Source organism: Papio anubis, chromosome 1 (genome assembly GCF_008728515.1).
Source record: "Papio anubis isolate 15944 chromosome 1, Panubis1.0, whole genome shotgun sequence".
NCBI classification, from domain to species: Eukaryota; Metazoa; Chordata; class Mammalia; order Primates; family Cercopithecidae; genus Papio; species Papio anubis.
This window is the reverse complement of record NC_044976.1, coordinates 53,490,009-53,517,641: the sequence shown is the minus strand read 5'-3', so window position 1 is coordinate 53,517,641 and position 27,633 is coordinate 53,490,009. Positions and strand designations below refer to the sequence as shown.

The window sequence follows — 27,633 nt, the reverse complement described above, 5'->3', positions numbered from 1 at the left end:
AGGCTTGCACAACAGGCCTAAGTTCCAAGGGGCAGAGATACACAGTTGGGGTGTTCAAGCCATTGCCATCTGTCAACTCTTGAATGCTTTTCATATATGACACTAAATGTCAGAAAATGTAATCTGGGAGGATTTTTGCCTGAGATTCCTTATGACTTGGGCTGTGTAGAGATACAACTTGCTTAAGACAGCTATGCTCACCAGCCTTAGAGTGGAGGGCCTGGAGGTCCTACATTGAATGGGATCAGAGTGCACTCTGTAACCCAGGCTGCAGTGCAGTGATGCAATTACAGCTCACTGCACCCTCAGCCTCCCAGCTCAAGCAAGCCTCTCACATCAGCCTCCTGAGTATCTGGGACCACAGGCATGTGCTACCACACCTACCTAATTAAAAAAATTTTTTTTGTAGAGACGACGTTTGTGTTGCCCAGAGTCTTGAACTCCTACATGCAAGCCTCAGCCTCCCAAAGTACTGGGATTACAGGTGTGAGCCATTGCACCCGACCTGAGACTGTTCTGAATTTTAAATCATGAAAAATAGCCATGGACTTAGCACTGGCTCATTACAGAAGCATCTGGCACTGTAACTTATTCCATAAATACTCTGGGCCAGGCCCTGTGCCAGGAACTGGGGAGAAAAGAATGAAAAGGGCATTGGGAGGTTAGGACAACAGAGCATCTAGGATGTAGGGCATCCGTCACCAAGGAGGAGGCACTTTGACTGCCAGGGTCGTCCAGGGAGCTGCAGGAAGACATTCATTTCATTCCTAGGACAGGCACAGGGAATAAGTTCACATCACCAGTACTTACCCAATACTTGTACTCAAGATACAAGTACCTGGCTTACTCAACAAACTTACCCAGTTCCTAGTATAAACAAGGCATCACCCGAGGCAGTCAAGTCTATGCAAAAGTCAGGACAAAGTTTGTTTTTATTTTAAAAAGTCACTATATTAATAAAAATGCTACAAAACCCAGAATAAATATCTTCAAGTTACAAAAGCAAAACAGGTCTAGAAAAGCTGGCTGTAAAAAGGCAACAGAGAGGACAGACCCAAAAGATAAATGTCTGCTTGCTTGGGTGGGGCTGGTGCTCAAGGAGGGACAGTTGTCCCTCTCCTCCCACCATCCCTTAGAAGCATCTCCATCAGGCCACAGTGAATCAGGCCTAGATGATATGGGAAAAGTTCCGTGCCTGCAGGCATCGTTCCACCATCACTCACTGAGCTTCCTGGTCTGTGTTCCCCTTCCCAGCCTCACTGTTACCTGCGGGGTAAAGTAAGAAGAGGCTTGGTTGGCCGGGCGCGGTGGCTCAAGCCTGTAATCCCAGCACTTTGGGAGGCCGAGACGGGCGGATCACGTGGTCAGGAGATCGAGACCATCCTGGCTAATACGATGAAACCCCGTCTCTACTAAAAACACAAAAAACTAGCCGGGCGAGGTGGCGGGCGCCTGTAGTCCCAGCTACTCCGGAGGCTGAGGCAGGAGAATGGCGTGAACCCGGGAGGCGGAGCTTGCAGTGAGCTGAGATCCGGTCACTGCACTCCAGCCTGGGAGACAGAGCGAGACTCCGTCTCAAAAAAAAAAAAAAAAAAAAAAAAAGAAGAGGCTTGGCTTCAGAGGCAGCCCAATCTGGGTTTCTGGCTCAGTTCCTGCTGTGTGAGCTTGGCAGGCATGCCTCCTCTGGTTCCAGGTTGCTTCCCCTGTAAAGCAGGGGTGGGTGCAAATGTGTAGTCTGCTGGGTAGTGCAGCAGGTTGGCTGAGACGGTGCGTGCACCATTGCACACTGCAGAGTCAGTCCTAGGTGACGGCTCCCTGCAGGCCACCCTTGGGTGTTGTTAGCACAGCCTGGCATAGAGCAGAGTAAAGGTCGCTCAGGAAACCAAGGCACAGCCCATGACCACCAGGGAAGCGTTGATCTCCAGCCTCTGGCTAGATGCCATCCAGAAAGCTGAGCCTCCACTAATCAAGGGAGCCCCAAGGGGCTTCCCCACAGTGAGCTGGAGATGAGGGCCATCAGCATCTTTCACACTCGCCCCCTGACGATGCTTGTCCCTGCCGCCCCTACCACCTCCTCCCCTACCCATGGGAAGAATCCTGCCTCCTTGGTGGAGACGTGAGGACTGAATGCCTGGCACCGAACAAGAGCTCAATAAAAGCCGTTCTGCCCACAGATGTTGGCATGTTGGGAGCAGCTGGCAGCACCAAGCACAGCTCAACCTGTTTCAATGGTGAAATGCCCCACAGTGAGGGAGGGAGCTTCCTGGCACCTCCACCAGGGGAGGGGGCATCCAGAGTGAGTGAGTTCTGGGCAAGGAGCCTGCCCCACTCAAGGGCCAGGCCAGCAGCTCCAGGAAGGTGGAAGCATCCCCGTCCCCTCGGGCTAGGCCATGGAGGGCTGAGGGAGAGACAAGTTGGAACCATTTTAAAGCTCAGCCCCGGCCCCTGACCCTACCCAGGCACCATCCTGGGATGGGGCTGTCACTGGAGCTCCTGGGAGGCCCGCACCAGGTGCCGGCTCCGGCAGCAGATGGCAACGGCTGCCACGGCTTCTTCGCTGGTGCTGCCTGTGGTGCTGACGTCCCGGCTCCTGACCACACACGTGTTGTCTACGGCGTAGGCCCCCAGGACATGGGAGGTCCCAGGGAGGGCACTGCAGCCGGTCAGGGTCCAGCCGTCCTCACAGGCCACGATCACCTGCCAGAGCCGAGGAGAAGAAAGCACAGTCCAGCATGGCCCGGGACCCCCACCTACACTTCATTTCTCCCTCCAACATCCCGCTGTGAGGCCAAGGTGCAGATAGCCCTCCCTGGCTCAGAGCCCATTTGAGACACAAACACATATCTCCCACCCCGCACCTCCCGCCCCGGCGGTTCTGCACCATCGCTGACCAAACACGTGAGCTCCTGCTTCATGCCTGGTTTGAGGGGCGCGGGGACAGACAGATGCCTACCATGCCAATGCCAAACTCATCTTCCTTTTGAAACTGACGGCCCCACAGCCTGCCCCATCCCACTTAATGGCAACTCCATCTGTCCAGGGGCCCGAGCCTTGGTGCCGTCCTCCCCTTCTCCCACCCATGTCCACCCACCAGGCCTGCAGGCTCCCTTCAGACTCCAGCCTGAGCCCCGCCCCAACGCCTGGACCCTCCACCGCCTCCCTCCAGTCTCCCTGCTTCTGCCCAAGGCGCTTGTCATGTCTTCTCAGCTCAGCAGCTAGGCCACAGTGAGAGGTTCAGATCCAGGCCAGATCACACTCCCCCTAGGCTGGACCCCTGTGTGGCCCCAGCTGACTCCTGACTGTGGCCCTCGGGTCTCACCTGACTTGGCCCTGTCCCCTCTGAGGCATCCCCCACCTCGTAACTACTCCCACCTCTGGTTTCCTGGTACTCCCGGGCGCATCCCCACCCCGGGGCCTTTGCTCTGCCTGGAACACATTCCCTGCCTGATGGCCCATTTCCTCCACCTTCTCAGCAAGACCTCTCCTGACTTCTCCCCCACCCCATTCCCTTCCTTGCTATAGTTTTCTCCATCGCATCTTTTCAGTACTCTGTAATTTAGTGGTTTGTTTTCTGTCCTCCCCCACTAAAATAGATGCTCCAGGAGGGAGAACAACATGTCTGTCCAGGCTGTATCCCTCCCCAGTGCCAGGAAGAGCACCTGGAACCTCGCAGCCCTCAGTGCACCCAGGGAAAGTGGATCCAAGAACAACACTGTCTTTTGCTATGGAGGAATGCACTATCCAGACCAGAACCAACACAGACTTGCATTTTAAAACCGAGTCTGAGTTCATTTAAGAGTGGACTCCTTAGGGCTGCCTTTTAAGAAGCTCCCACTGGCTTTTAAAAAGGAGAGTTCTAGAGCAACTGTTGGTCATGTCCACACCCAGGTTTCTAGAAGGCCTGGCTCTCACATTCCAGGGCTTGGCACGTGCCTCGCTAATCTTGGCAGGGCCTTTTCTTGCCTTGCTGGTCATGCTAACAACCTTCGGCATGCAGCTCAGGCACCCCCTCTGGGTCATGGCTGAGTGAGCTCTGTGTCCTCACAGCCCAGTGCTGCTCCTGACCCTGAGAACGTCCCAGCAGGTTTGTTAAATAGATCAGAGAGGCCAGGTGCAGTGGCTCATGCCTGTAATCCCAACATTTGGGGAGGCTGAGGCCAGAGGATCGCTTGAGCCCAGGAATTTGAGACCAGCCTGGACAACATAGCAAGACCCCATCTTAGAAAAAAATAGATCAATCAATAAATACATGCATATTGTATTTCTTTATGGCAAATTTATGCACATTCTACACCAAGTGGAGTGGGGTACTCAGGCAACAAACCTTACTGATCTGGACAAAAGCAAAAACAGACCCAGCCACACACAGATACATACACACACTGTCCACACAATGGCGGAAGCTGCCCACAGCATCTACCCGGCAAACCGCCACCCTGATGCATGGCGGTATGGTGGTGGCACAAACTGACCCAGAAAAGCTGCACAGGAGAGACTCACGCACCCCACGGCACCCCACCCACCCGTCCTCACAGGCCTCCTCACCTGCTCCTGAGGGGCCGGGATTCCATGCTCCTTGACTTTGCATTCCAGACCTGGGGCATGGCAGCAGGAAGCGTGGATGCTGGCCTCCCTGTGGCCCACACACTGGTTGGGCTGACCTCGTGGCCTCAGCACAGGCGGCTTGTGGGTGCCAAGGTCCTCCACCTCCCAGTGGGAGCTGCAGCCTGGGTCAGAGGAAGGCCAGCTCAGATAGTGCAATGCTGGAATGCTCTGTCTCCAGTGCCCATCCCCATCAGACCTTCTCTCTTTAAAGTGTGAGGCAGGAGCTAGGAAACCCAGAAACAACTCAAAGAAGATAAGAGATGCTGGCCTGAGCATCAGGACTCCTGTGTTCTCAACTCCACTCCTGACCAGCTATGTGACCATGGGAGAGCCATTCAACCTGAGCCTTAGTTTCTCAGGGAAAACATCATCTCTCCACCCAGAGATGGAGACAGTGAAGCAGGGGCTCTATGGCCTGAGATGCTCAAACTTCCCCCAAACTCCCCATGCAGCCAGCAGACAGAAGTTCAACGGTAAGCTGGGGTCTGTCTGGACCACCTGGGGATGCCCTCCATGGGCTTAGGAGTCAGACACACGCATTGGCTAAGAAACCGAAAATAGTTATTACTCAGCTACACTGAGGCTCTGTTTACTCATTTGTAAGATGGAAAGAGAAACTGCACCTACTCACAGGGACACTGTGAAGATGACACGTGTGAAGCCCCAGCATGGAGCCTGGCATGTGCTCTGAACATGGTAGGGTTGTGGTTACTAACATTCTCTATGTCCTAGATGCAAGGGCTCAGGGCAGTCACTCAGCATGTCCAGCCTGCAGTTCCCTTAGCTACAAAATGGGGCTCTTTGAGGTGTGCCTCATAGAGTGAGATTCCATGACTTCGAACTGACATGTGCCTGTGAGTTCATCGGCTGAGCACTTCCAAAGGGGAGTGTGATTAGAGCATGGCGGACTTCCCTCCAAGCCAGGATCCCCGGACCGGATGGAGCCTCTCCCCTGGACAAGGGCACCAGCCACCTGACTACGCTCATCTTTCCTGAACATCCATCCCACATGCCAGCCTGCTGTGCCCAGAGTTAGGTTCTCACCCTCACCTTCCTGTTCCCAAACCCTCAGTGGCTCCCCTGGACATGCTCAGACGAGAATCAACTCTGAGCCTCTTATTCCAGGCTGGAGCTCCACTGTCTTCCTAGACCTCTCACGCTCCACCCAACCAGAACAGCTCAGCCTTGGGGCGCCAGCCCTTGATGCCCCAAGAGTCCCCATCTGTGACTTCCTGCTACCTGCCTGGACATGTTTTCGACACAGGGTAGCCTATCAATAGTTGCCTATACCAGAGACTGGATTTTAAAGCAACAGGTGATGACAATAATAGTAACGATAGCTAGAATCTATATTGTCCAAGCATTAAGCTAAGTGCTTAGCACCCATCATTTCCTCATACAGAGACGTTAAGTAACTTGCTCAGGTCACAGAGCTATCGAGTGGCAGAGTGAAATTCAAACCGAGGTCTGCCCTCCTTTCAGCCCCAGCCAGGGTCCTGTCTCTGGAGCTGCCTCTCCTGAACTGCACCACCTTAGGCAAAGCACCTGCCATGCTCTAGGCCAGTGCCCTATCTCCTCGCAACACAATGAGGCAGGTGATACCTTTTTCCCTCTTATGGAGGAGGAAGCTGAGACGAGAAGTAAGGTCACCTGCCCAGGGTCAAAGGGCATGGAAGTGACAGAACCAGAGTATGGAATGGAAAGTCGGGTTCCAGTCTCATGGATCACACTCATGAGGACCAAGCCTCACGGGCAGTGGGTGCATAAGGAGAAAGGGAACTCTCCTAACCCCAGGGCAGGCCCAGCCTCCTACCTGTGAGGACGTGGCCCTGCTGATGGCAGTGGACACGGGTCCCCATGCTGGCCCCAGCTGGTGGAGCTGTGTGGACGCTGCAGTTGACCTGGGGTAGCAGGCAGCACCTGGCAATGGCGTAGACACCCTCACCCCCAAAAGCGTTGTGGGCCCGGCAGACCCGCTTGCCCCCTTGGGCCTGAGAGTCAAAGACAGAAATGGGAATCTGCTTTAGAATGGGCTTTGAAAACAGAGAAAGGGACTAGACAGGATCAACTCAAGCACCCTCGTCAGTGTCCCTACCAGGGGCCAGTCAGACCCTGCTCCTAGCCTTCTGGGGACAAGGAGCTCGCTCCTGCCCAAAGTAGACTGTTCTGCCAATGGGCAGCTCTGAATACTCAAAAGTTCTTCCAAACACAGAGTGGTTTCAAAATGGAGATACAGGGAAATCCAAGAGGCCAAAGCAAGGACCCAGCGGGCTCCACCCCACCCACTCTGCCTCCCACACAAGCATTAAGACACCATCTCCCAGGCCAGAAATGCTTGCCCCTCCTCACTCTCCTGACTGGGCACTGCCCTTCCACCAAAATGCTGCGACCAGATGGCATCTGTGCACTACCCTGTAGCATCACATCAATTCCCCTTTTTTGCTGGTTTGAGATTTCTCAGCTCCCAGAACCATGGAGCACCTGAGTGAGAAGGGCCTAGAGATGGCTGAGTCCAGAGTAGCAGATCCCTGACCCTCACGCTGACACCCATCCAGCACCCATTGAAAATCTATCCAGCACTGTCCTGCAGCCTCTAGGAAATCCTTCTCACTGTGGCTCTCTCCAGCGGCCCCCAGCAACGTGAGATGAGGAGTGCCCCACTCCTGCTCTGGCCAGCCCTGTAAGCTTACAGAAGAGCTGGAGTGTCGAGGATGGAGGGGCTTGCTGCGGGTCCCTCAGGGCCCAGCACTCACACACACACTCACACACACACACACACACACACACACACACGAAGGAGGGGTAGCCACCTCGATGCGCTCGCCCCGCCGCTTCCCACTCCTGGAGAAACTGGAGCAGCTCAGCAGCTCCTCATCCGGGGCGCAGCGGGCTACGGCTGTGGCCATCCGTGTAGGCCCCGAGTGTGCTGACCACACAGTCCTGCAAAACAGCTGCCAACCTGCAAAAAGTGCCTGGGATGAGGAGGGGGTGCTGGGAGTGAGGGGACCTCCACAAAAATCTTTAGTTCATGGTAGGAGAGAGGAGGGCTTAAAGAACATACTCAACTGTCTCTATAAAAACATGTTATGAAAATATTGCAAAGCCCTTTCAGAGCCCCCTTCTCATTTAATCCTATTTAAGGTGGTGTCATCCTCCTTACACAGACAAGGGAGAGGGGAGAGACTGTCAAGGTCACACAGACCTCCCAAGCCCCAGCCTGGCCTCGCCCACCCTGCCATCCTGCTTACCTGCCCTGTGGGTGCTGGGGGGCAGGGCGGCCACCAGGTTGGGGGTCAGTACCCGCTGGTCCTCAGGGAACCAGGCCTCATTGATGACATCTTTGGCAGAGAAGTGGATCAGTCTCTGCCTCAACTCGGCCAGAGTGAGCTCCGGCTCGGCAGACAGCATCATGGCTGCAATGCCTGGTACAGGGGTGAATGGTGAAAGATGGTGATGGCCTGACCCTCCTGCCCCAGCAGGGGACTCCTGCCAGTGCACACACACACACACATACACACAAAAACACGTGCACACACAGAGACACCAAGCTCTCTTCTCGAAGGTAAGCCGCCTGCAGTCCCTCACACAGTGAGGTAAGACAGCCTTCCGTCACACCTCTAAGCCTTGGTAGTTGCTGTCTTATCGGCCAGGTGGACTCCTATTCATCCATCAAGCTCCAGATCAAATGTCCCTTGTCCAAGAAGCCTTCTCTGACCCTCGGGCTGGGCAGGTGCCTCCTCTGGGCTACCTCTAATACAGCCCTAACCTCGTGTTCCCACTGTGCACTCGCCTCCCTCATCAGACTGAGTGTCCATGAAGGTACCATCAGGCCTGTCTCATCTCTGGTCCCCCTGCACAGAGCCTGGCACTGGAGGTCCTGGCACAGACCCTGACTGCCAAAGGGCTGTTAGCATCACGGTGGCCAAGGCAGTGGGGTGGTGACTTACCAGCCACGTGGGCAGCAGCCTGCGATGTCCCACTCCGTGACACAAAGCAGGTGCTGCAGTCGCTGGAGGCACCAATGATGTCCTCCCCTGGGGCAAAGAGGTCCACACAGCGGCCAAAGTTGGTCCCCAAAGTCCCCAGGGTCACCGGCTGATCCTGGGCATTGGTGGCCCCAACTGTGATGACCTGGAAAGGTGAGGAGGTAGGTGGCAGAGAAAGGAGCCCAAGAGAGGGGTTGCAGAAGCAAACTGAGGCCTTGCCAGCTGGGCTGAACAACTGCTATACACCTGTTTGGGTCCCATTCAAATGTCCCCTCCTAAGGAAAATCTGACTCCCCAGGCAGAACTCTGGCACCCCTGCCCCGCCCTGGTGCTCCCCTCTGTCCCTACCATAGCCAGGCAGCATTCCCAATGCCCCTGTGGAGTTTACATTCTAGTGAGGGAGATAGGAAACTACTCGGTGTATCAGGTGCCTCTAAGTGCCACGGGGGGAGACTGAGAGGGCAAGGCAGAGACGTGTTGGACTTTGTTTGCTTGATGCCTTTAAATTCGGCTGCCAGGGAAGCCTCAGAGGCCAGGGAGGATCTAGGTTACCGCTGTCAGGTATGCTTCTGCTCCGCAATCCCCACCCACAACGCGCGCGCGCACACACACGGACTTGAAGTTCCAGACTTGAAGTGGAACAAGATTCTCTCCCCTAGATACCCGCAGTGTCCGGACACTGGAGGAGCGGTGGTCAGAGGGACGGTCACTGCCCCCCAGCTCCTCAGGGCCGAGGCCCCGTGTCTGTGCCCGGCCCTGCGGCACACTCTCTGGATGTCCCTCGGGTGAGGTCTGAGCCCTCAACTGCTCCCATTCACATTAGCCTTGCTCAAGTGGTCAGTCATGCAGCCGCAGAGAGATCTGGATAGTGGGGAGGCCCTAAGCATATTGGGCGGGCCCTAAGACTATTGGGCAGAGGACGCAGGGCCTGGGGAGGGAGATGGGGAGGGGGCGGCTACCAGGAGACCCTCAGGAGGGAGAGTGGCCAGGACGGGGTGTGGGGGCGAGGCTACGTGGGCGCCGCTACGTGGGGGCGTGGCGGGGTCACTGCTGTTCAGACTCTGGGATGATGGAGGCTCGAGCCCATTCCTTCCCAGCCTCCTGCATGGCGGGGGTCTCTGACGACTCCTTCCAAAGCCAGAAGGGTTCAGCCTCCAGGAACGTGCTGCAAGAAGCCCACGGGGCCCGCCTGCCCTTCATCCCCCGTCTTGGGGCAGCAGCCTCAGCACCTACCTCGGGAGCCGAGGCTGGGGAGTAGAGGCAGGCATCGTCCCGGAAGTTGCCGGCAGCGGTGACCAGCACGACCCCAGCCCTCGCGAGGCGCTGGCAGGCGGCGTTGAAGACCCGGCTGTACCCACCCGCCAGGGGCAGCAGCACAACCAGTGGCCTCACGGGCTGGACCAGCTGGCTTTTCCGAATAAACTCCAGGCCTGGGAGGAACAAACCTAGGTCACCCCCTGGGGAGAACTGTTCCCCTTTCCCAGCCCCTCCCTTACAGGCACAGGGTGATGGTTAATTTTGGGGATCAACTTGGTGACCTGATGTTTGGTCAGAAGCCAGTGGAAATGCTGCTGCGAAAATATTTTCTAGATGTGACTAACATTTAAATCAGGAGACTGAGTAAGGCAGGTTACTCTCCATAACGTGGGTGGGCCTCATCTAATCAGTTGAAGGCCTGCAGAGAACACACTGAGGCCTCCCAGGGAAGAAGGAATTCTACTCCAGGCCTGCTGCCTTAGGACTTAATACTGCAACATCAAATTCTGCAAGAATTGCCTGGCCTGCCCTGTCGATTTCAGACTTGCCAGCCCCCACGGTCACATGAGCCAATTCCTTGAAACTATACATCCTACTGGCTCTGCTTCTCTGCGGAACCTTGACCAATAGAAACTGGAAGATATTAGCAATTACCTCAGCAATCAAACTAGCCAACCCCGGCCCTTCTGTGTGCCTGGCTCTAAGCGTCTGAATATATGAACTCAGGGGATCCTCACAATAACCTTATTATCCCTTTCCAGGAAACGGAGGCACCGAGAGGATGAGCCTCGGAGGAATGAGAAGGGCGCCCTGCCCCACCCAACTTCCCCTGCCACTCTCTGAGGCCTGGCTCAGATGCCCCTCCACCATGGCCACAAGTGTTGAACCCACACAAACTTGAACAGAGTCTTGGCTGCCCACTCACCAGCTGTGTGACCCCACTCTCTATGAAACAGGGACAGCTGCTCCCAGGATTGTCTGAAGAATTAAAAGACTCCACGCCCAGGACCCCCCATACCATAACTCCCCACCCTTGAGGGTGTGGTTCCCTCTGGCCTCAGTGGCACTACATCCCCCATTTTGGTGTAGACCATGATCTACCTCATGCTACTGTCACCAGTGACAGCTTTTTTTTTTTTTTTTTTTTTTTGAGACAGAGTCTCGCTCTGTTGCCCAGGCTGGAGTGCAGTGGCGAGATCTCGACTCACTGCAAGCTCCGCCTCCCGGGTTCACGCCATTCTCCTGCCTCAGCCTCCTGAGTAGCTGGAACTACAGGCCCCCACCACCACACCTGGCTAATTTTTTGTAGTTTTAGTAGAGACGGGGTTTCACCAGGATGGTCTCGATCTCCTGACCTCGTGATCTGCCAGCCTCAGCCTCCCAAAGTGCTAAGATTACACGTGTGAGCCACCACACCCAGCCACCAGTAACAGTTCTAACCCTTTGCCAGCCTGTGAGCTCTGGCCCAGTGGCCTGGAGACTGAGAGCCTAACTCAGCTCTGGCCCTGATGTGCAAGGGGACCTGGAGCTGACAGTTTCTCCCCTGTCAAATGGGGTGTGGGAGCCTTCCAGATCCTGGTCTCTGAGATGTCTCCAGGAGCTGTGGCCAAGGATGGAGCTGGAATCTCACAGCCATGCTCCTCCTAGAAGACAGCTAGTGAGGCCCCTCACACCACGGAGGAAGGGAGCGGAGTGGCACTGAGTGTGGAGGTGAAGAACAACAGCCACATTTACAGCTGCTGGTTATGTGTTTATTTATTTATTTTTCAGATGGAGTCTCGCTGTGTCACCCAGGCTGGAGTGCAGTGGCACAATCTCGGCTCACTGCAACCTCTACCTCCTGGATTCAAGTGATTCTCCTGCCTCAGCCTCCCGAGTAGCTGGGATTACAGGCACACACCACCACGCCTGGCTAATTTTTGTATTTTTAGTAGAGATGAGGTTTCACCATGTTGGCCAGGCTGGTCTCGAACTCCTGACCTCAGGTGATCCGCCCACCTCGGCCTCCCAAAGTGCTGGGATTACAGACGTGAGCCACCACGCCCAGCCTGCAGCTGCTAGTTATTAAGCACCTGCTGTGTACTTATCTCTGTGCTCAGACTCGACACACAATCACCTGCTTACAGAGGAGGAAATGGCAGCGGCAAGGAAGGCAGTAGTGACTGTTGAGCCCCTGCCCCGTGCCAGGTCATGCAGTAAGGGCTTCCCATACACTGACTGGGATGCCAAAGAAGGGACTTCTCCAGGAAGTCCTCCAGAGGCCAGAGCACCAGGCCTGGGGAAGGCCTTTCTGGGAAAGAACAGCCTCCCCTCCACACACTGACCTTCAGGAACTGGCCTGACTGAGCCCAGGTCAGTCAATAAAGGGGTGGGACAGGCACAAGGGGTCACCTGATGGGGCCGAAGGTTATTGATTCTTGCCTTTAAAACTGAACATCGAAACCTGTACTCTGTAGGAGAGTCTCAGGGCAGAACTGGTAGAACACAGGGAAGACTCCTGGGCCTCCTCAGCCTTTCAAACAGACCCATGGGCTGCTTCCGCTAGCTCCAGAGCCAGTGTTTGACCCTGGGGCCTGCAGTGGAAGTCAAGCTGCTGCCCAGAGCTGGCACCTTTCCCAGTGAGGTCATCAGCTTGAGCTGTGTGACCCTGGGCAGTCACCTCCCCTCTCTGGACTGGTTTCATCAACTGTTCAGCAGCTATGGCAAGGCCAGCCCCAGGGCATGTTGTACAGAGGCCTTGCTCAGTGGCCACAGGAGGAAGTCAGTAAGGGAGAGCACCCTCCCTCTTCTCTGTCCACAGGCCCCCGGAGTCCTAGTTCTCAGCTGGACTTCACAGGGGGGCCACCAGATGGACTAAATATAGTCATAGTCTAGAAAAAGTCCTCTGCCAGTTCCTCCACCATATCTGCCTGGCCAGTGTGACCTGCAGGGCCCAGTCATGCAAGTAAGTGAGTCCCCTGGTCTCAGAAGTATGCAAGCAGAAGATAGAAGAAGTTTGCTTAGATCACCTCGAGTCCCTCCACATTGAAGATAACATCACAAAAGACACAAAGATGTCACCAGATTTGAAAAGGGGAGCAGTGTGGAATTGTGGAAAGGTCACTGACCCAGGGTCAAGTCTGCACTCCTTGGGCTACCTGCATAACCCTCTTGGGGCCTGGGTTTCTTCATCTGCACTCGTGGTCACTGGGGACCCTGCCAGCTTTGGCACTCTGGTTCTCTGGCTCTGCGGCAGAGGCTGCCACAGCATTCTTGGTTAGGAGACTAGCTCTCCCTGGGCCCAGCCCAAGCCACTTCCCAGGCCAGGTCCAGATGGAGAGAGACCAGCACTGTCTGGGGCCATCACTCACCTATGAGGGTGCCGCTGACCGTGCCCTTCCCTTGGCAGTTGAGCACGCGCAGGCTACGCAGGCCAGCGCCCTTGGCCACGCCGGCATCCCGGCCGCTGACCACCCCTGCCAGGTGGGTGCCATGGCTGTCACACTTGCTGGCCTGCTCAGCCAACACAAGGACCACATAAGAAAGACCCCCCCCCCCATAACAAATCAGCAGGTGGCTGGATGGATGAACACCCTTCCCACAACTGATGGCAGGGAGGGGACAGTGACAGCTGGGGGCTGTAGCCCAGCAGTACAGCTGCAACACTCTTGGACGGGAGTCCCCACCCACCTCCAGGATGGGGATATGGGCAGAGGCAGCTCTCCCACCAGAGGGCCGTGCTTACCTGTCTGTGGAAGCGGGTCCCGTCCTCCTCGGGCACACTCTCGAAGTCGGTGACCATGACCCTGCCCTCGATTTCCCGGTGGTCACTCTGTATGCTGGTGTCTAGGAGATACACCTCCACCAGGCTGCCTCCTTCTTTCCAAGGTGACATTTGTGGGAGAGGAGGGAATGAGCATGAAGTCAACCTTATAGTTAACACACAGAAACTGTGGAGTACATCCCAGGCACTGGTGAAAGCACCTTAAATATATTCACTCATTGAACCTCCAAAAAAATCCTCGCACGCTAGATCCTATTCTATATTTCATAGACAAGGAAAGGGAGGCCTAGAGGGGGCAGATAACTGTCCAAGGCCATCAGCTAGCAATGCTACTGCCAGGAAGGACCCAAGTCATCCTGCTCCTTCATATTAATATCAACATCCAACAATAATATGAATGTTCAAGAAATAATATCATAGTGTAAAATAAAGCCCCTATTATAGCTTTTCACAGCTCACCGAGTCTGCGAGAAAGACAACATGATTTAAAGACTCAAAGAATAACAGTGATGTCTGGCTGCCTGCGCTGGTCGGCTCATTTTAGAGACAGGAAGCTGCAGCTCGGACAGGATGTGTGTCTGGGCCTCCTGACTCCAGGTCCAAGCATTCTGCACTCCACAAGGTACCAGAAGGGCTCACAGGGGCTGCTTCCGCCTCACACGAGTCACGGCCTCAGAGAAAACAGTCACCGAGAGCCTACCCTATACCTAATTGGATCAGTTTGGATTCTCCAAGAAGCCGGCACTGGGGTAAAAGCTGCAAGAGACTCACTGAGGGAGTTGCCTGTGCAGGACAAAGATTGGGGTATAGGAGAAAGTAGGGAGAGCTCACAGATGCAAGGCAGGTCCAGCCCACTGGGCGGAGAGGGGAGGGAGGAAGAAGGGAAGCAAGGAATGAAGCACCTCCGCTCCAGCGCGGGTCTCAGAAACTCTCAGCCAGGCCAAAGGAAGACTTCAGGCAGGTTGCTGCTAGAAGAGTCCTGTGCCAGCGGAAATGGCCTGGCCCTGGAACCCCTGCAGCCAGGAGAAGCAGGGCCTCAGGTGGAACCAGATGGTAGCCCTCTGGGCTGTCAATCAACCTACTCCTGCCCCAGGGTCTCCTGAGTCTTCTGAAGTGCCATCTGAACAGCACCTCTGTGTCCCCCGCAGTGATCCTCCAAATATGCTGCAGAGTAGAGATTCTCATCTCAGGACAGGTGAGCAAGTACAGGAGGCTCAGGGAGTGTCGTCGCTTCTTATGGCTTCGGTAACAAATTCCCAGACTCAGCAACGAAGGCTCCAGGGAGAACCCTGCCTCACGTCTTCTGGCTTCTGGTAGCTGCTGATGCTCCCTGGCTTGTGGTCACATTTCTCCAATCTCCGCCTCTGTCTCCAAGTGGCCCCTCCTGTGTGTCTCAAATCTCCCTCCGCCTTTCGCTCATAAAGACACATCAAGGGACTTACAGCCCACCGCATAATCCAGATGATGCCATCTTGAGATGCTTAATTACATCTACAAGGACCTTTTCTCCAAATAAGGTCCGGCTCACAGGCTCTGTCTGGGTGCGTGTATCTGTGGGGGCCACTATTTAGCCCACTACAGAGCAATTCAGTGGCTGCTCTGAGATCCCACACTAATTTCAGGCAAGGTCAGCTCCCAGTCCTACATCCTCCCACCCACCCACTGTGGCAGTAGGGCTGGGCCCAGTCCGAACTGTGAGTCCCCAGCCTGCACAGACACTATTCGCCCTGCCCTATGGCCTCCAGTCTCAGCAGGACCCTCCACTGGTCAGTGCCCATGCGCACTTCGGTTACTTCTGTAGCATGCTGGGCAGGTCCTCGGCAGTCTGCCTGTCCTCCCAGGCTGCGGGATGAGGCAGAGTCCTTGCTCTCTGAGTGTGTTAGGAGCTTTCACTCATCAGTAGGCATCTACCACGTGCCCGGTGCTGCACTGGGAAGGGGTAGTTGAGAGCGCTGTGAGCTCCAACCTGAAGACATGTGGAGACCAAAGGGTGCTGGTCACCCTAGAGGAACCACTAGATATTGAACTGGGCTATGGAATGTCGGAGGGGCAGATGCATGACAAGGCCAGCAAGGTAGGCAGAGGCCAGATGGTGCCAGGCCCATAGGCCATGCTCAGTCTGCTCCTAGCAGAGGCCCTGAGCTGGCTACAGGGGATACAGGTGGTTAGGAAGCAGCCCAAGTTTCTCCCTCAGAGCTTCCAGGCTGATGGGACAACTGGATACATTGGCAGACAGCCCAGGGGATACAGGCTCATCTAGAAGACAGCACAGAAGCTGCTTCCCCACCTGGACATAAGCCACACAACGCACATCAAGCCGAAGGCCTGCTGGGCAGGATTCCAGTCCATGCTCCTCGTCGTGTGTGAGGAGGGAACTGAGGCCACAGCTGAGTTAGCCCAGGTGACAATCCTTTCTGGTCCCACCTGTGCTTGGGACCACCATCTGCTCCAGGAGCTGTACTTGGGGTCCGCTGCAAGAGGATGTGACCACTGTGAGGTCACATCCCTGGGCCTGGGGTGTGGCCCCAGCGCAGCCCCACACCTTCTAAATACAGGCAGTTCCTGCCCGCTGACACCAGCGCACTCTCCTGCTGGAACAGGGTCAGGAGGCTGCAAGCATGGCCAGCAGAGGGCAGGCGGGCCTGGCGAAGGGGCAGCTCTTGGTAAGACACTGCCAGGAGAGAGGCTGTAAGCCTGGAACGCCCACCCAGGGCCCACAGCCCCACCACGGCCTCCGCAGCTGGAGGGAAAGCACAAGCCACAGCCCCCACAGGAGCATCCTTGGCCTTCCTTCCAGCGAGAGGCTGGAAAGGGGTTCAGCTCGGACAGGACACAGGGCCTCTGGGGCCCTTCCTAGGCCCCCCTCTATCCTCCAAACCCCTAGGTGAGGCAGAGGCTGCTAGTTCCCTGTGATAGAGTGGCAAGGTGGCCTCAAGAAAAGCCACCACTCTCAGGGGCAAAGAGGCCTTGGAGTGGCCTCTTCCAGCCGCTGGGTTGGTACAGAAAGCTCTGCGGCCTCTGGCAGGTGGGAGCCCAGTCCTGCTTGCACACCTCCAGAGCAGGGAGCTCATTAGCTCTCACCAGGCAGCCCTGCCATGCGCCTGAGAAGCTCAGACTGTGGCCAAGTTCTTCCTTTCACATCTGCCCTGGAGGTCACCCAGGCCCTGCTGGTCTCACCAGCCTCAGTCCCTTCTGTACAGGCTACACTCCCTCCTGCCTCACAGCTTCAGTCCATGTTCATTCCTCTGCTTGGACACTGTCCCCTTTGCCTGGTTAATAATGCCCCCGTGGGTCTTGGCTGGAACAGCGCTTCCTCCAGGAAGCCTTTCCTGATCCTTCTGCCGAATACACAGGCTCACAGTTGCCTGCACTCCTTCAGAGCTCTCAGCCTATCCAGAACTAATTTGTGTCGAGTAGCATTTGTTTAAGGAATGGATTAATCTTCTGGATACACTGTTGGGGAAAGAGACCACATCCATTTCATTCACCTTTGTATCCCCAGCACCTAATACGGTGCCTGGCACACAGTGGGTGCTCAAGACGTTATTGTTGAATGGTAAGAAAAGAAAAATGCAGGGCTAAAATCACAGCACCTCACTCAATACCTGACAGAGAAATGCATGCTACAGCAATAACTCATTTAACCCTCCTAACAGCCCCCCAGAGCGAGGCTTACTATTCCCTCGCTTTTGCAGAGGAACCTAGGAACCTGAGGATCAGAGAGGGTGAGTGATGTGTGCAGGGTCACACAGTTAAGAGTGCAGAGTCTGGGTCTGAGGGCGGCAGCCAGCTCCAGGGCCCATGCCTGTGGCCTCCCCATGAATGAAGAGGCTGCTGCTGGGCCCAGCCAGCCTGCTCCATGCCAGCGCAACAGCTCCAGGAGGACATCCTCCAGCCAAGCCCTTGATGTGACTCCAGAAGGGGTTCCACACCCCTGCCTGCCATTCCTGCCACTTCCCACAGACACTCGGGGGAAGTGGGGAGGGGGACAATCCATGGGCATCCTATGGGGAGGAAAGGGCGCCACGTCTGCTTCTGGCCCAAGGGAGAGGAGGGAATGGTGGCTGCCAAAGGGTACACTCACATCTTAACCCGCACCGCCTGTGGCTGTGACCTTATTTGGAAAAAGGGTCCTTGCAGATGTGGTTACGGTTCTCCACATGAGATCATCCTGGATGATCCAGTTGGCCCTAAATCCAACAACAAGTGTCCTTATGAGACAATGAAGAGGAGAGAGACACAGAGAAGGCTGTGTGAAGACAGAGGCTGGGATGGGTGTGCTGCCGCTGTTGGGACACAGAAGAGACAAGAGAAGCTTCTCCCTGGAGCTCCCGGGGAGAACGTGGTCCTGCCAACACTGATTCAGGCTTCTGGCCTCCAGTACTGCAGAGAATCAACTTGTTCCAACAAGGGGGTGGTAGTTTGTCACAGCAGTGCTAGGAAACTAACTTAGGGGGCAAGATCTTCTTGGTCTTCTACCTGGACTGGGGCCTCTGTGACCCTCTGCCAGTGTCCCTCTCAGTCTCTGATATTAGCCTGCTCCGGGAGGTCCCTGAGGCACCAATGTGGAGTGCAGGGGGCTCCAGGAATCCACAGAAGAGGTCCCGCCTGGTTGGAAAAGAACAGGCTCCTCCTACAGAGGAGCTGTCCTCTCCCCGGCCACAGGCTGCCCAGGTCAGGTCAGCACACATGACCAACCAGGCCCCTCGCTTCTGCTGCTGCCACCCTTGCCAGAGGATGTCCCCCGCACAAACCCTATCTCCACCCCCTGCCCACCAGCTCTGATCTGTTGCAATGGCAGCAACTCAGACATATGCAAGGTCATACAGTATGCAAAGTCACACAGCAGCCCCCAACTTTTCACTTCCAAAAGCATCTGCACACCCTTCAACTCACTGGAGTCTCACAGCAACCTGTGAGAAGGACAGGGACAGGGTTATGTGCCCATTTTACAGACAAGAAAGACAAGGCTAATAGAACGAAGTGGCTTCCCAAGACCCCACGAGAACCGGTAAGGGGTGGAAGCTGAGTTCACCCCAAGCTCTGCGTCCTGGCACCATGTTGCACGGACCCACCACATTGTATCATCTCTGCACTGAGCTGCAGACCTCACACCATGGGCACCTCAAACTTAACACAGTCCAACTAGAACCCTTCATCCTCTCCTCAGGCCAGGTGCATCTAGAGTCTTCCCCGACTGAATTGCCACCTGCAAGGCCCTGCTAGAATGCAGACTGTTTTCCATGGCTGCTCCTCCTCCCTCCCTCCCACAGTCAGGCCACACCAGGCAGAGGGAACAGTGGAAGGAAAGGCCTAGAGGGAAGACACAAAGTGGGCCATGCAGGGAGATCCAGAAAGCCAAACAGAGCTGGAGCAGCAAAACAGGAAGCTAGGCAGGGGCATCCCAGTCCAGGTTGTGTCTGTCCCATTAAGGGGTCTGGTCCAGTCTGCAGGGCACTGGGAGTTATAGAGGCCTGGGGGGGCCCTAGGTAGAGTCACCATCAGATGAACCCTCCTTCCAAGGTAAGTGCAGCCTGCTGGGCCATTCCAAATGGAGAGAAGAGGAAAACAAGAGACAAGGAGGAAAAGAGGATCATTTAAGGCAAGACTTTTGCATTTGTGGAGCAACAGGAAGGCAGGCAGCGGGGGCTGCAGGGGTTGGGGATGGGACAGAAAAAAAGGGGTCAGTGGAGGTGCCGAGTCCCAAAGCCCCCCAAGAAGTGGAAACCACTGGCAGGGAGGCAAGGCCAGAGCAGAGCAAATGGATTCAGCTCAGGTGTGAAGGGGCAGCGCACAGATGGGGGGTCTTACTGGGGGGCTGATATTCATCCGCCCGGTACCGTGCAGGAGTAATTCGCTCCAGGTTCCATGGGATGCTCTGGGCAAAGACAGAGGAGTCCTCCTCGATGTAGTCGACATGGGGCAACTTCAGGGCCTGCAGAAGCCAAAGAGGTTGGGGGACTCTGCTTAAGCCATCTGGACAGCAGCAACCACAGCCACAGCCTGGCCTCACCTGATCACTCCTGTCCCCACATCCCAGCCCAGCAGCCTCCCACCCTGTCCCGGCACACTCCCTTCTGGTGCCCCGGAGGACAGACTAGGAGCCTGAGTTTTCTCACTCGTTGATCAGGCTGAGAGCCCAGCACTCCCATATCCCTGCAACAAGGCCTAGCACAAGGGATTCCTTTTAGGAAGGATTCTGAACTTGACATCTTGTCTGGGAGCCAGGCTGTGCTAAGGCTCTGGGCAGGATGGACATGGAGTGAAGCTCAGGCCCTGGACACCATGCCTAAATCATGACATAACAGCACTGGCGATTCGGTTTGTCCCCCAGTCTATTCCCCAGCCTTCTCCAGCCTGCTCAGTGCAAACTGCAGCACCACCTCCCTTGCAAAGCCTCCATTTAGGCTCAGCTAATGGGAGGCACCAGCAGGAGTTAGAGGGACAAGAGTGCATCTGCAGCTGGGCGCGGTGGCTCACGCCTATAATCCCAGCACTTTGGGAGGCCGAGGTGGGGCATCACCTGAGGTCAAGAGTTCGAGTCCAGCCTGGCCAACATGGTGAAACTCCATCTCTATTAAAAATACAAAAATTAGCTGGGCATGGTGGCACACACCTGTAGTCCCAGCTACTCAGGAGGCTGAGGCATGAGAATTGCTTGAACCCGGGAGGCAGAGGTTGCAGTGAGCTGACATGGCACCACTGCACTCCAGCCTGGGCAACGGAATCTCAAAAACAAAAACAAAAACAAAAAACTATGCATCTGCCCCACTCCCTCCCTACCTCCTGACTCCCTGCGCATGGCAGCGGTGAACGCTCAGGTGACTCCCCACAGGCAGCCTCTCCTCCATGCCACCAGCTCCAATTGGGCAGAGGGAAAACTATTCCCTCTCCTTACCCTTCAGACCTAAGTGGTAACAGCTTCCTGCCACAACTAGTCCCTGGATGCCTTGGTATCCCCAGAGGCTTCTTAACCTGCCCCCACTTTGGCGAGTTTCCATACCTAGCATCTGCTGAATGCTTCACAACCTCATTTAGTCCTTAAATGAATGTTCCCATTATTATAACTGGTTTACAGATAGGGGAATGAGGCTCAGAGAGGTGAAGGCATTTGCCCAGGGTTAAACAACTAATAAGGAGCTGGGTGGGACTCAAACCCAGGCTGGTATGATGCCCAGTTTGAAGCCCAGGTCTCGATGGCAAATGCCTGCAGCTTTCTGCTTGGCTTCTGCTTGGCCTACTCTCCTCTGAGCAGCTGCCCTGGCCTGTGGGGCTTGTGCCTGTCATCTGGTGCTATACGGGTACCTTCTTCGTCTCGCCCCAATGCTGAGCACATTGTCCCATAGTCAGCTGTACTGGCTGGCGGTCACTGATCAGTCTCTCCTTCTGAACTGTAAGCTCGAGGGAAAGGCCTGGGCTGTGTCATCTTCGCCTCTGCAGCACACAGTAGGCGCTTGGTAAATGTGTGTTGAGCAGACTGATGGAAGGCATTGACTTGTCAGTCTCCTCTACTTAGACTACGGGTTCCTAAGGCAGGGAGCCTATCAATCCCTGTCATGGTCCCACAGGCCTTGGTATGAGGTCGCTGTTCAGCCACGGGATGCTGAGCTGATTAACCCGTGGAGCAGCAGTACAGTGCAGCTAGGAGACCCAAGTCCAGACTCTGACCCTACCCATTACATGCTGTGTGACCTTGGGCAAGACCCTGGGCCTCACTGTCTGCAGGAGGCTGAGAAGCACCCCCTGCCATGTGGAGAATCAGTGTGAAAATGACACACGCTCTCATCAAGTGAGAGGCCAGGAAAAGAGGTGGGCTAGAAGGTGGGGCAGAAGCAAAAACAAGAAGGTTTTTTTTCAAGATTTGAAGCATTAGGGCCAGGGTGAGGAGAATACCCAGTCCCCTTTCTGCCTCTCCACCAAAGATGTGACATCCAGGAGGGAGGAGGGCCACCCTGTCCTAAAGTAGGGTCTTTACTCTGATAGCAGCAGCCTCAAAGAAATTGTAGACCCTTGAGTCATGCTTTTTTATAAAATGACTCAGGCTCCATTGAACATCCCAGGGCCTTGTCCCTAAAGGTTTCCATAGGCAGCAGATGCATTGGCATAAGAATGGCTGGCAGGCAGACCACTGAGTTTGATCCAGGTCCTACCCCTAGCTGTCTGTGTGGTCCCCTCTGAACTTTCAAATGAAGATGGACATACCACTGGGGCATGGCCAGGCTTAAAGGGAATTCCATACAGAAAGCCAGTGGTTACTGTGCTTGGTACCCAATAAGTGCTCAATACATACTTGCTGTCCCCTTCTGATTTTCAGCAATAGGCCTACTGAGCACAGTCCCCAGTGTATATGCAGGGGCCCAGCCCTATCAGGAAGTGCCATTCCCAGAAAGGGTGGCTCACCAGCTCCAGCAGGTCGCCACTCATCTTCACCAGGAAGCCAGGAAGAAGGTGATGGAAGACATGCAGGATCTTGGTGAGGTATCCCCGGCGGGCAGCTTGGGCCTGCAGGCGGCGAGCAGTGCGCTCTGACTGCGAACGGTGGGTCTCCTCCTTCAGCACCACCACGTAGGTGCCGGGCAGCCTCCACGGATCCTGGCCCCATGCAAGGAGGAACATGATGACGTGGAAGAAACCCAGCAAACCCTATGTGTACTTTATCTCACCCCTACTTACAAATTAGAATTACAACAAAAGAGACACAACAGAGTGTAGTAAGTGATAAAGAAGTTACCAAATGCGGACCCAAAAGCAAATTTAAAAACTCATATAGGCCAACTATTATTATTCACATAGTTATATAACACTTTCAAATGTGCCAGTCAGGCAAAAATGGGAACCATGGGCCACACTCGACAAGAGGTTTTCCTCTGTACCTGCAGCCAGCTCTCTATGGGCCTGGTTACCCATGGCGGCCCTGCCCAAAGGCCACCTCCTCCACCCTGCCCCAATCAGAATAAACTGAGGGAAAAACTCATGGCTTTGGAGCCAGGAAACCGTGGACCTGAATTCCAGCTCTAATATTTACTCGTTGTGTGGCCATGAGCAAGTCACTCAACCTCTCTGGGCCTCAGATATCTCCGCTGTATTGTGGAGACCATAGTACGTATGACACAGGCCTGCTGGGAAGGTCAAGAGTGACGGTTGTAGAAATCTCCCATCCAGATGCTCTACAAATGCAGGCAGAAGGGATGACTAAGTGAGCAAAGACAACACTTCTTAAAGAGAGAGAAGAGTCAGGGCCACTGTCTTAGTCCTTTTGTGTTGCTATATAAAGGAATACCTGAAGGTGGGTAATTTATAAGGAAAAGGGATTTATTCAGCTCATGGCTCTGCAAGCTCTCCAAGAAGCATGGCACCAGCATCTGCTTCTGGTGAGGGCCTTAAGCTGCTTCCCCTGATGGCAGAAGGGGAAGGGGAGCCTACATGTGCAGAGATCTATCACATGGCAAGAGAAGAAGCAAGAGAGAAGAGAGGGAGGTACCAAGCTCTTTTTAATAACCAGCCTTCAAGGGAAATCATAGAGGGAGAATCTACTCATTATCACAAGGATGGCACCAAGCCTTTCATGGGGGTTCCTCCCCCATGACCCAAACACCTCCCATTAGGCCCCACTTCCAACTCCGGGGACCACATTTCCACATGAGATTTGGAGGGGACAAACTATAGCAGCCACGATCTGCAGGTGATTTGTTTGGTTTTAGCTCTCGTCTGCTCCAGCTGCTCTCAGGCAGACATACCTGCTCAAGAACCTTCACTGGCTCCCCAGAGCCTCATGGATCAAGTCCAAACTCCATGCTCCTCCTTGGCCCCTACCTCAACCTGCCTTTGCAGCCTCACCACCCACATCTCTGTATATATGCATCTTGGATTCCAGTCAGAGTAGAACAGAGTTCACCCCCTTTACCCAAAGCCTTAGGGCCAAATCGGTTTTGAACCTCAGAACTTGTTTGGATTTTAGAAAGACAGTAGTGGGCAATCAGAGAGCCTGCTTGGAGGAATCTGGAGCTGCATATGTAATCTATGCAGCAAAATACATGAATACACATATTCACACAACTAGATTAAAAATAATCTCATGTCAGTTCACGTCAGATGCTACCATCAAATAAATCACAGAAAAACCTTTTGGTTTTCAGAACATTTTACATTTCAGAAGGTGGATAAAGAACTGTGGAGGCTGGGCGCAGTGGCTCACAACTGTACTTCCAGCACTTTGGGAGACCAAGGCAGACAAATCAGTGGATCTGAGGAGGTCAGGAGTTCAAGACCAGCCTGACCAGCATGGTGAAACCCCGTCTCTACTAAAAATACAAAAATTAGCCGGGTGTGGTGGCAGGCGCCTGTAATCCCAGCTTCTTGGGAGGCTGAGGCAGGAGAATCACTTGAACCTGGGAGGTGGAGGTTGCAGTGAGCTGAGACTGCACCATTGCACCCCAGCCTGGGCAACAAGAGCAAAACTCCATCTCAAAACAAGAAAAAGAACTGTGGACATGTGCTCCTTATCCTCCACCTCTGGTTTTCCCAGCTCTGTGCCTTTGTTCATGGTACCTCCTAATCCTAGAATAACTCTCCTGACATCGTCATCACTGAACTCCTACTAATGCTTCAAAGATTCATCTAAAAATGCCTTCCGCTAAATAAAAATCGAATGAATTGGGAGAGTACTCTGTGCAGTGGAATGTGAGTTCTGGAAACCCAGTTCTAATGCACCTGGGGTGACCTCCTCTCTCTGAGCCTCAGTTTCTCATGACTAAAACAAAAGGATTGGTCTAAAAATTCTTTTCTGCTTGCCAAAAAATATTTTCATTCTAAATTCGACTCCCACAGAATATCCATTGAATGAATGAATAAATGAACTTGAGGAGGCTCCTGTTCCAAATTTCCACCAGAGAAGAAACATCCTCAAGGGCTTGGTTCAGGTGGTCATACAGCCTCTGCTTACTCACCTCTCAGGATGGGGTACTCACTATTTCCAGAACAGTCGTTTTGGAGCAGTGGTAACTTGAAGTGCCTTTTCTTATCCTGGCCACAACCCCACAACATCCCTCTAGAAAGTCAAAGGCTCAGGGAACAAGGAAGAGGACTATACTGAGCTGAGTAAGGACCTGCCATCCTGCCACCCAGAACACTCAGACGGGGCAGGCAGCTGTGAGCGGCAGAATTTTCCCCTCTGCCCCAGGAGCTGTAGTTTGGAGCAAAGACAATGTCACCAACAGGTCACGCTGCAGACAGGGGCAAAACTGCAAGTGATCCCTCCCTGGGCTTGCATGAGTGAGGTCACTCATGGTCAACAGAACTTTCCCTTCATCTCCCCATCTGCTGCCACTGAGCCCTTAGGGAGGATTGTCACTTCCTTTTTAAAGACTAGGCAATGGAGGCTCAAGGATAAGTGGCTTGTCAAGCACCACAGCTAGTGAGAGGAAGCCATCATTCAACCCCAGATCTGACTCCAAGCTGGGGGACACAGAACCTCAGCCAAGTCCTGGGCTGATAATACTTAGAAAAAACTAGTGACCCCGCCCCGGGAAGAAGCTTCCCACAGCCTGAGGGCCAGATGCTGGCAGAGTCGTTGAGCAAACTCGCCTCACCCTCGGTCGGCAGACAGCCAGGTGGGCTGAGGCGCCGGGCTCAACTGCGGGGTCCCAGTACCAGGCGCGCCACCTCCGGCTCCAGAGCACCAAAGGCCCTTCCCTGCCTGAGTCCTAAAGGACACCAATGGGCCTCGAGAATAACTCCGCCCCTTCTCCCCTGCCCCTTCAGCTGGTTCTTTTCTTCAATTGAAACAGATGGAATACTACAGCATGAGTTCTGTGTCGTAAAGAAATTGCCTCGCGCTCCCAGCATCTGCCGTCCTTCCCACCCCGCTCCTGTCTCGGGTAGGGCCTTCTCTCCAGGCCCTCCATCCTCCGCTGCCCGTATTTCCCAAACCGAATCGGAACCCACTATAATGGCAAGCCCACTTCCTCTGTGTCTGGTGCGTTCCCAGTGCTTTCCAGGCATTCACTTCTTCACCCACCTGTGCCGCGGCGAGGCGGAAAGTCTGCAATCTGGGCAGGAGACCCTGGCAGTGCTCTGCCCGCCCTCCCTCAGCCTCGCAGTCTCCCAACCCCGCGAGCCTTCCAACTGAATAGCGCAGCCGCACGCCCCCGCAAGTCCCCGAAAGGCCGGCCGTCCCCGCTCTCCACCGCGCTCCCCACGACCCGTCCTCCCACGCCGCCTTGCCTGCAGTCCCCAAGATCGTGCCAAGCGAAGAGCCCTCGGAGACCTGCACCCCACTTCCTCTCTTAAATGGGGGGAAACTGAGACCCGAGAGGAAACAGCATCGCACCGTCCCGGCTGCGGGTTCCCCCAGGCCTGCCACCCCTCCGCCCGCACCTTGGCGCAGCGGTGGAAGGTGGCTGTGGCTCCGTGCTCGGGTGCGTCGGCCAGGCCGTCCTCCTCGGAACGCAAGGCTAGCACCAGCTCCTCGTAGTCGCCGTCCTCGTCCTCCTGCGCACGGGCGCCAGCGGGACCCAGGAGCAGGAGCAGCAGCAGTGGCAGCGGCAGAGGCCACCAGGACCGCCTGGAGCTGACGGTACCCATCAGGGCCAGGGGAGAGGTTGCCGTCCTGATGAGGAGACCTAGAGGCCGTGCACGGTCCACGCGGGCGGCGCCTTGAGCCTTGCGGTGGGGAGGACTGTGCAGGAGCTGGAGTTCAGGCTCAGGGCGCGCGAAGGGGCGCGCGGAATCCTGGCTGGGAGCTGGGAGCCGCCGCTGCAACGACACGTCCCGGCCCGCCTGAGACAGTCTCACTGCCTGGCTCACTCCTCCAGGCTCGGACCCTGAACTGAGCGGCGGCGCCCTCCTGCAACCACGAGCGCCTCGACGCCGCTGCGGAAACCTTCTAGGGTGTGGGTGCTTGACGCCTGGGGCCCGCAGATCACGCCACCAGAGCCCCATCGGACGATCCTATCTGATTAAACATTAACGGAACCCCCGGACTGGAGGATCAGGTTTCGGCCTCGCCCTCCCCAAACAGCGTCAGATTACGCGCAGAGGGAAGAAAAACCTCCCAAATTCTAACTGGGCTGGAAGGCGGGTCGGCGCTCTAGAGGCACCTCCTCTCCCGCCTCTCACCCTGCGTGGGATGCCAGACTCCGAGTTCTGCCCGGCCCACCTTTTCAGGGTTTCCTGGGTCCACCTTGTCACCTGCTGACCAGTGAGACTTCTGAATCAATCCTACTATGGACTCCTCCCTGCCCACCGAATTCTTTCCACCGGCCTTAACCTGGCAACCTTCTAAACTTATCTTGGACCCCCGCCGGCCTCTGCTCTTTATGCACCCTGCACACTGACCTTACCGACTAGCTGTTCCTTGAAGATACTGCTTGCTTTTGATGTCCAGCCTCCATGCGTTTCAAGGGATTTATACTGCAAAGATTCAGGTGTTAAGTTTGCAAAGATGTCATATAGGTACATTCAGAATTCTATGGTAGGCACAAGCTCAGCGTTCCAGAAGATTCAATTTGCAAAGATTCCTTTTACACACCACGTTCAAGAACTCAACTGGACAAGCATCCAGTAAACACCTATTGTGTACTAGGCAGGAGGATGAAAAGGGGAAAGAGAGCTCCTGGCCTCAGATTGTACATGTGGCATGCCATGAGGCTTGCTCTTTCTGGAAGGGCTGTCAATACTGGGAAGAAACAAAGGCGGCTTTATGATCCGTCATTGCAGATGCACAGCATATTCTGAGTGAAATGACCTGCTCGGAATCTAGGTGCTGGAGTCCAAAGTTGATGCACTTTCCACTTTGTTTGCAAAGACCTCACTCCAGAGAGCCAGGGCACAAAGACTGTGCAACCAGTGGGTTGACAGTGACTCCATGAGGTAAGGTCAGAGCTATCCGCATTGAGCCACCATCGCAGCGCAGAGTGGGAGCTCATTGTTTGCTGACAGAGGTGGCAGAGGTGGTTTTCCTTCCTGTTGCCTGTAACTGGAATTGTATTTGCAATGTGCTTTTGGCAGCTTCCTCATCAAAGG

The 27,633-nt window shown here is 55.0% G+C and overlaps 1 protein-coding gene across 2 annotated transcripts; it reads right to left on the bottom strand.

The window, feature by feature from the left end:
- Window positions 1-914: 914 nt before the first annotated feature.
- On the bottom strand, window positions 915-26,632 carry PCSK9 (proprotein convertase subtilisin/kexin type 9). Of its 2 annotated transcripts, none has more exons than XM_003891947.5 (13): window positions 25,987-26,632; window positions 22,012-22,203; window positions 19,423-19,546; window positions 13,573-13,706; window positions 13,199-13,340; window positions 9,825-10,021; window positions 8,553-8,736; window positions 7,854-8,027; window positions 7,416-7,564; window positions 6,419-6,596; window positions 4,546-4,727; window positions 2,456-2,697; window positions 915-1,266 (listed from the first exon to the last, which is right to left on the bottom strand). In XM_003891947.5, the coding sequence occupies exons 1-12, from the start codon at window positions 26,548-26,550 to the stop codon at window positions 2,482-2,484; spliced, it is 2,436 nt and encodes an 811-aa protein (XP_003891996.2). In that variant the 5' UTR covers window positions 26,551-26,632; the 3' UTR covers window positions 915-1,266; window positions 2,456-2,481. The 2 variants fall into 2 exon arrangements, with proteins under 2 accessions (XP_003891996.2, XP_017817252.2); XM_017961763.3 differs by having other exon boundaries at window positions 13,573-13,703.
- Window positions 26,633-27,633: the final 1,001 nt, after the last annotated feature.

Excerpts from the sequence above, each read along its gene's own strand:
- PCSK9 (XM_003891947.5), bottom strand. The coding sequence starts at position 26,550 with ATGGGGCTCTGGTGGCGTGATCTGCGGGCCCCAGGCGTCAAGCACCCA. Across the intron at positions 8,737-9,824 it reads CCCCAGCCTCGGCTCCCGAG|GTCATCACAGTTGGGGCCAC; the intron begins GTAGGTGCTGAG and ends TCACCTTTCCAG. Across the intron at positions 8,028-8,552 it reads GGCTGCTGCCCACGTGGCTG|GCATTGCAGCCATGATGCTG; the intron begins GTAAGTCACCAC and ends CCCCTGTACCAG.